At 34.7% G+C, this 8087-nt stretch overlaps 1 protein-coding gene across 1 annotated transcript; it reads left to right on the top strand.

Annotated features, from left to right (window-relative positions):
* The first annotated feature begins 526 nt into the window (after window positions 1-526).
* On the top strand, window positions 527-7651 carry LOC105061135 (lactoylglutathione lyase). Its single transcript, XM_010945100.2, has 8 exons — window positions 527-683; window positions 767-898; window positions 1111-1172; window positions 3870-3930; window positions 4013-4092; window positions 4248-4318; window positions 4496-4585; window positions 7413-7651. Exons 1-8 carry the CDS (start codon window positions 537-539, stop codon window positions 7511-7513), a joined length of 744 nt encoding a protein of 247 aa, XP_010943402.2. The 5' UTR covers window positions 527-536; the 3' UTR covers window positions 7514-7651.
* The last annotated feature ends 436 nt before the right edge of the window (window positions 7652-8087 follow it).

Genomic DNA, 8087 nt, shown 5'->3' on the forward strand with positions numbered 1-8087 from the left:
TTTCATTTCAATTTTGATCACGATCACAAATCAAACACTTCGGAGGATTTGGCTATTTCATTTCTGATTCCAATCCATTTCAATTTCTATTCCAATTGCGAACCAAACACCCCCTAAGAGTGGAGAAAGCTCTTTAATGTTTTTTTCCATTAATTTAGCATTAAGTCACTCAAGATCTTATTTGAGTGCACTTAAAATTTGAATAACTGATAGGACTAATGATCTAATTAAATAAAATATATAAGTATTTTATGTAAAACATAAGTATCAATTGATTTACTTATCATGTTGGGTCAAATTGAGTTGGTTTCGGATCGGGTTCTGTGCTTTGTTCAAAATCAACTCTGATCTACCCCAACTTGAAGTTTAGTTACCATATATGTAGCCTAAGCCCATCTTGCGTTCACAAAAACGTCGTATGGCGTGGACCCACTGAGCTTGTTGGGCTGGCCCATTCAGCTCGAAGAGAACCCATGCTGTACCCTTGGATGGCCCTGGAACACTGCGAGACTGGACAAACGAGTATAGGTCAGGCAATGGATAAATATATTAGCGCCTCACCCACTGCCATGACTGCCGCTTTGCGCCTCTCGCCCTTTCTTTTCTCCTCTTTCTTCCTCCGTCTCTCTACCAAATTTCCTTCGATCCCAACGACTCCCATCTCCCTTTCGACCCCAATCAAGGTCTCTCTCACACACATGTTTTAGTTCGTTGGAGTCTCTATCTTTCTTATTCCGATCTAAGCATCTCGGCATTGTATCAGCAGAGATTTAATCGATTCCGGCCGTTTTCTTCTTCGATGGCCACCGCGTCGGAGCCCAAGGAGTCCCCTTCCAACAACCCAGGCCTCCAATCGGAGCCGGACGAGGCCACCAAAGGATACTTCTTGCAGCAAACCGTGAGCCCATCTCACCTTCTGTGCAGATACGAGTCATTCGAAATTTTTCTCCTTGGTGATAATTCTTGTAAATTTTAATCGTTTTTGGATGGAATAAAGGGCACGGTAGTTTCATGGTTTGGGAATTTGGAATTTTATTTATTTGTTTATTTATTCATCGATTCATTCATTTTTGCTGACAATGAGATTTGATGTTGATTTTGGTTTTGCAGATGTTTCGAGTTAAAGATCCAAAAGTCAGTCTTGACTTCTACTCTCGCGTACTGGGAATGTCGTAAGCTCTTTTTCTTTGTTCCGATTTTCTTATGGTCAATGATTTGAAATGTGATATGAAGAGAGCAAGAGTAGCGGGCGATAGATTCTCGCATTTAGATTTTTAGGTAATCAGTGTATTGTTTGATTTCCTTAGCAAAACTAGCTGGCCTACTGTTCTAACAAGCTGGACGGTATCCAGTCTATTAGTTAAAAAAGCTCCTTACCTAAAGACAAGAAGCCATGAACGACAGAAAGCCATATCAGACTCCTGCAGTCTATGTTAGACTAGTCGTAGGGATGAGCCGAAGAGTTGTTTTTTCTAGTATGTGAATAATTTAAAGGGGTAATGTTTTTGGTTCATCCATTATTTCATGTGCTGGCTGGTAGACCATCACTAGAGTGTCCGGAACTAGAGTTGATGTTATGAACCACTTATAGTTGGGCCACACTATCATATCCTTCCTGTCTGACATTTTGATATGTGTTGAGTACAATTTGGTGCGACTCTTAGGGATGTCTAAATTGTTGATCTATTGCAAACGTATATTTGTTAGGAGAAGGAAATGCTTTCTGATAACAAAGAAGGTGTACATACAAGGGCGGAAAATGAAAATGCTGATTTGTTCAAAATCATTGTGATGTTGTGGAGCATTTAAATGACTGATTAAAAAGGACCTACTTCCCTTTTAAACATTTAAATCATCTTTTGGGGCTTTAAATGTATAAGAGACAAAAAGGTGTGTTGAATCATGAGAGAGACACACTAATGGTAAGACCGGCTAGATAGGATAGTTAGAATTTTAAGTGGTTAAATTGTTTTTAAAAAAGTCATGATAAAAAGAAATGAATAAAATCAAAATTATAAAATTATTGTTCACATTTGATGTATGAAAAATTTGATAAGCACAGACATGACCATAACCACTTCTCCATGTGATGCAATGCATGAACAGAACGATATTAACACATTTTAGTTTGTAAAAGAAGATAAATTCATTGTTATCTCTAATCTTACCTTATACTAAAATATTGAAATAGATTTACTGAAGGCCTAAATGGAGTTAATTAATCATAGATCATTGTTATTTCTTCCATTGTTACCTCCATGATTTATGTCTTATTTATTTATTAGCATTTGTATCAGCAATTAATTGATTTACATATCCGTCTAAATGCTAAGACACATTACATCTTTTTATTTTTTATTGATGTTAGTATCACTCCTCAAACTAAGAAGAATGTGGCATGATAGATCGTAGGTAGCGTTTGATGATCCAAATGAGATCACCATGGTGATCTAAGATCATTGATGATCCGAATCTTATGGTGATCTGATCATCAGTGATCTAAGATTACAATATTTGGTAGGTCATGGTCTAGTGATTAAAGAGTATTCACGAGTAATCTGTTTGGTATTCTATGAAAATCCAAGATCACTGATTATATAATACCAAAACTATCCTTAATATATTCTATAAAAATATATTTATTAATCATATATAGTATATTATAAATAAAAATTACTATATTTATTAGTATATTAATAATTAATCCTATAAAAAATATTAATTGTTATTATAGAATTAATATTTTATTTATACTTATAATATATTATTTATTGATGCGAATATTTATTTTGATTAGAAAAATAAGATAAATTAAAGTAATATATTAAATATTTTATTATACAAATATAAAGTACAATAAGATATTTTATTTTAATTTAAAATTATCATTAAATCATAATATGCAATTATATGATTAATAATATATTATCATGTAATATATATAATATCAAATATAAAGTCATATTATATATACATTAATGATATATTGATATATCAATTTTTTACTAGATGGAGGGGTATATTTGTCCTTATATTTCAATCTAAGATCACTGTTTGGGGGTGATCTTGGATTCCTGACTTCAAGGATGGATATCCCATCACTGGATTAGGGGTGATTTGAGAAGTGGAGGTGATCTGAAATCATTGTCACGTAAGATCACTATAGTGCAACCAAACACGGTGATCTCATTACCTCCACACACATCACTCTTGATCTTGGGTGGATCACCCCATATCAAACGCCCCCGTAGGGGTATGAGAGGATTTCATTGGGTCTGCTTCCAATCCATGTTGACTGAGACCAATGTTAAGTTATTTTGAATCTTGAGACTAGAGTTAGAACTGATTTGTGCATTGAATGTCTTGGCTTCGGTTATGGTAAGTGATGGGTTTTGTTTGAGGCTTGTTCTATTGGATCTGAGCTTCTATTTACACCAAATTCTCAATCATTAACTCATAGCTGAGTGATTCTGGTCAACACTACTGTCTTCACCTCTCAAACCCAAACAATCTTCTAAAGGTAAGGTGCAGAAAAGTCTCACGCAAGACAAAGAGTGCTGTTCAAAAAAGCTGCTCAATATAATGCTGAAGGCGAGTGGGACTTGGATCTGATGGTTGGTACCCGCTTCTTGCGGATTCTGATAGGTGGTGCTTCCCCCATTTTTCTCAAAAGAATATGATGATGAATTTGGGATATGTTTTTTTCCTTTTTTGGCATCATGGATCATTACCATTTCTCTGTAGTTAAAAGCAAGGTGCATTTCACAACATCTAGGATTTCTAGTGCTGTTTGTTATCGTCATCTATGCTTTTATATTTTGTTATTACCATTGATCTATATGCCATAATAATCTAGCAACAAACATCAGGTTATTAAAGAGGTTGGATTTCCCAGAAATGAAGTTCAGCTTGTACTTTCTGGGTTATGAGGTAAATTTGTTTACTTATCATTTGCTGGAAACAAATATATGATGGATAATCCACCAGATACTCACCTCTCTTCTCTGTGCAGAATCCTGCATCAGCCCCAGCTGATCCAATTCAACGAACTGTGTGGACCTTTGGTCAGAAGGCTACACTGGAGCTTACACAGTGAGAAAAATACCTGCCTCTAACCCATTGACATGTAGATTATCAGAGAAAAGTGTCTGCTGTTTGCTTGTCTGCTGTTGGATATTCTTTTCTCATGCATGTATATATCAAAATGCATCATCTTTCCTGCTAACCTCTTCTTTGTTGCTTTTCAGCAACTGGGGCACCGAGAGCGATCCCGACTTTAAAGGTTATCATAATGGAAATTCAGAACCTCGTGGCTTTGGTATGCACTTTTAAGAACTGGATGTAAATTTTAAATGTGATGTCAATGTCTTGAAGCACGGGCGCTAAACATGCTTCCTAGTTGCTGAAAATAAGTTGCATATAAACTAAGGTACCCGATGCTATAAATGATTTTTGATTGTTATTTACATGTTTACCATTCTTTTGCTGCAAATAGGGCATATAGGCATCACAGTTGATGACACATACAAGGCATGTGAGCGATTCGAACATTTAGGAGTGGAGTTTGTGAAGAAACCTGATGATGGTGAGTCTTTCTTTGCATGAAAAAATTAGAGGTTCTATTACTTTGCTTATTAATATTACAAGTTTATCTGCATAAATTTTGGATACATACATTCATTGAATTGTGATTGCAGTAAATAAATTCATTACAGATATTCAATGACATGAGTGATAAGATTGGTTTCTGGAGCTGAGGCTTGGAGCATATGTATGTTGATAAATAACCAACATCCAACATGATAGATCAAGAAAGAGAGTTGATTTTGTTCTTTATTTATTAGTCCATATTTTAGGAATTGATTCTAATTATAATGTTGAGGCTTAGCAATTTGGATTTAATATCACAAGTATCACACTTCTGCTGATTAGGTTATGGGTGAGATTATTCTAGCTATCATAGATGGGTCTGATGCAGTTGGCATTATCTGATGATGACCATGACATTACATGCTAGAGTAGCTCCTTTTTTCTTCTGTTTTCTTTTTCCTTTTTTTTTTCTAAAATTCAAAGACAGGAAGGGATTGGTTTTTTGATCTTGAAAAGATATCCTTTTCATGATCCTGCCATTTACTTGATGCAATGCTGGCTGAGATTGCTCTGGACTAAGCCTGCCGAGCCTTCTGATGGTTGTTGCACCTTGAACCATAAATCTAACCACAGCCCCCAATCCTGCATTCTAGTATTGTTGAGTAAAGTTGTCTTCTTGAGTCCAATTTATTGGAGTCTGTAAAATATTGGCTAGATAACTTAAGCAAGTGTTCTGATCTTTTTGCATTGCAAATCACAGAATTCTCATATCATTTTTGAGTTCTTTATCTGACCATAATTGTAGTAATAATCAGCATATGTCTCCCAACTTTGGAGACTTACGCATCCTCTGCTGTTTATTAGAACCTGCCTTGTTCATGTCAGCCTTCCTAAAATTATATCTACCATCTATGTTGTTCTGATCTTCTTCTCTGTTCTACACTTCTACTAATACTCCAACATATATCCATGCCCCACTTGTTTTCATGCCTTGTTAGGACTCCAACTTATTCAAGTCTTGATCATGTCATCCCTAGTTATTTGCAATTATTATGCCTTATCATATAATTCTAATATGTATCTTCCTTATCTATGTGACGCTTATTGGATGTACCTGGATGGTCATTTTGCCTAATATTGTATTTTTGAAAACAATATTTGCATTTTATATATCTTACTATATCTTCCTTTAATCTCTGGTGTATATATTTGTTGCATAATTTCTATTAGGGATGGAAATGGGTCGGATATGGATTAGGTTGGCCAATATCCATACCCATCCTGTAATTAAAACCCCCATACCCATACCTGCCCTGCAATTAAAAATCCCATATTCATATCCATCCCGTACTCATCTCGAGTCGGGTAAGGTAGAGGGGTGGCTTGGGTAGATAAGAGGGGTCAAGGTAGTTCGGACCGGATAAGAAACTCAGCATGTAAACATTATAAAATAATTATAATTTTGAAAGGAGGGTTTAGATTAAGGTTATGTCGGATCAGATTCGGGGCAAGGCATACCATTATCCGCATCCGATTTGAACCCACTTTAGGTAATTTTTCTAGAACCCATATCCATTTGGAGTTTTAATCGGGTTAGGTTAAATCCTTTCCATTCAGGTCGGGTTGGATCAGGTATCCAATGGATTAGCTAAAATTGTCGTCCCTAATTTCTATATGGTTCGACTTGAAAGATTTGTACTTTTCTCAGGTACATTCCCTATTCACCTTTTTTTTTTTCCCTAAACAGAGCTTTAGATCATCACATCATTGTATTTTATCTAAACTCCATTCTAGTCTCATCAATGAATAATTATTATCTAAATCACCTATAAAATGTCAGCTTTAAACTTGTATCTGCTACTGTTCATATTGAAACTCTGCTTGCTTAAGTTTTATCTTTCATCTCATTGCATGATTGAATAGGTGTTATAGGGATTTACATTCTCCCCTTCAAAGCAATGATAGTTCATCTCATTCTAAACATAAAGCTAATTCTTTCTTTTCTGCACCCAAATAAATTCCTTCTCTTAATAAATTTTTGTCAGTCCGGTATTGCTTGGATTGCTTTTTCCAGCACCAACTTATTTAATTAACAATGTCATCTTGCTGTTGCTTTGTTTCAGTTAAGCTGTTTGTTCTGTGTACGATTGTCTGCATGTCACCTTGTTACTAGCATAACCATGTTCCTAATCCAACTGAATGTATATAAGTTAGCCAACACACTTTATGTGAAATTTTGACAAAGAATATACTAATTTCAAAATCAACAATGGGTCATCTAAATTAAAGATCCAAATAGTTGAAGATGATCTATATTATAAAAAGTATCTAGAAACGAAAATTCATATATTTTAGTGGTCTCTAACCTTTGCATCATATAGGCACAAAAATAAATAGTGTGAATTGTACCAATGTTCTAAAATACATGAAAGGGCTCATAAATTGAAAATCCATTTCATCATGATCATGATCTATACATTTTAAAATACAGGTAATTTAAATTAACTAGGTTTTGATGATTAGTTATAGTAATACAAAGTATCATGCTGTTAAAACCATTCAATTTGCACCCACTTGGTGCTTAGGTTAGAGATTACCAGAATACATGAATTTGGTTTCTAGGCATTTCTTGTAGCGTAGATCATCTTCAGGTGTTTGGATTTTCAACTTTGATGGTCCATCATTGATTTTGAATCGATAAATCTTTTTTCAAAGATTTAAAATGTATGGTCCAACTCCATGTATGTGCTTGTATATTCAATTTTCAACATTATTAGAAACTAACGTTGTATGATCTGTGTATTCATTTGCTTTGTATCCAGGAAAAATGAAAGGTATTGCTTTCATTAAAGACCCTGATGGCTACTGGATTGAAATTTTCGACCTGAAAACAATTGGAAATGTGGCTGCTGCTGGCTCTTGAGAAAGATCTTATGCAAGTAACCTTTGCTTTTCATAGTTCTTGGCATAGGACAATAACTAATAATAAATGATCATTATCTTCTGGTGTAAACAGCAAGTATCTTGACATTTGCTATGGGCTACTGTTATGATTGGCACATTCATATCGTTATTACTATGTTACATGCTTGTGATGCATAAACATCCAAATCCATGATGCAAATGCCTATTCAACTGGTCGGAGATCTCATGCAAATGCCTATTCAATTGGTCATAATAATCAGAGTTATATAGTAAAGATTACAACTTTAGAAATAGATATATAGAGATAGAATTGATGGAATAATAGCTGTCGGAGATCTCTAGCAACAGTAAATTCCTTTTTCCTCTGAAATGTGTTGAGATCAGTCGACTGTTGGTGAAACTAGTTCTGTTCAACGATCTTAGTTAAACTTGCTCATCAGCCCTAGAGAATGGCAGAGGAAGATTTTTGCAATTTTTGAAATCAATAAAAAAATAATAATACTACTTTCTTCATGGTCATTTAGGGTCTGTTCTTCTACGAGTAAATCTATATTTTTTTAGATAAATATCTC

Source organism: Elaeis guineensis, chromosome 11 (assembly GCF_000442705.2).
Source record: "Elaeis guineensis isolate ETL-2024a chromosome 11, EG11, whole genome shotgun sequence".
Taxonomy (NCBI): Eukaryota; Viridiplantae; Streptophyta; class Magnoliopsida; order Arecales; family Arecaceae; genus Elaeis; species Elaeis guineensis.

What these genes read in the sequence shown, in the direction of transcription:
- LOC105061135 (XM_010945100.2), top strand. Translation starts at nt 537, where the DNA reads ATGGATAAATATATTAGCGCCTCACCCACTGCCATGACTGCCGCTTTG. An exon ending in GCTACACTGGAGCTTACACA is followed by an intron (nt 4,093 to 4,247) that starts GTGAGAAAAATA and finishes GTTGCTTTTCAG; the next exon opens with CAACTGGGGCACCGAGAGCG. An exon ending in TTCAGAACCTCGTGGCTTTG is followed by an intron (nt 4,319 to 4,495) that starts GTATGCACTTTT and finishes TGCTGCAAATAG; the next exon opens with GGCATATAGGCATCACAGTT.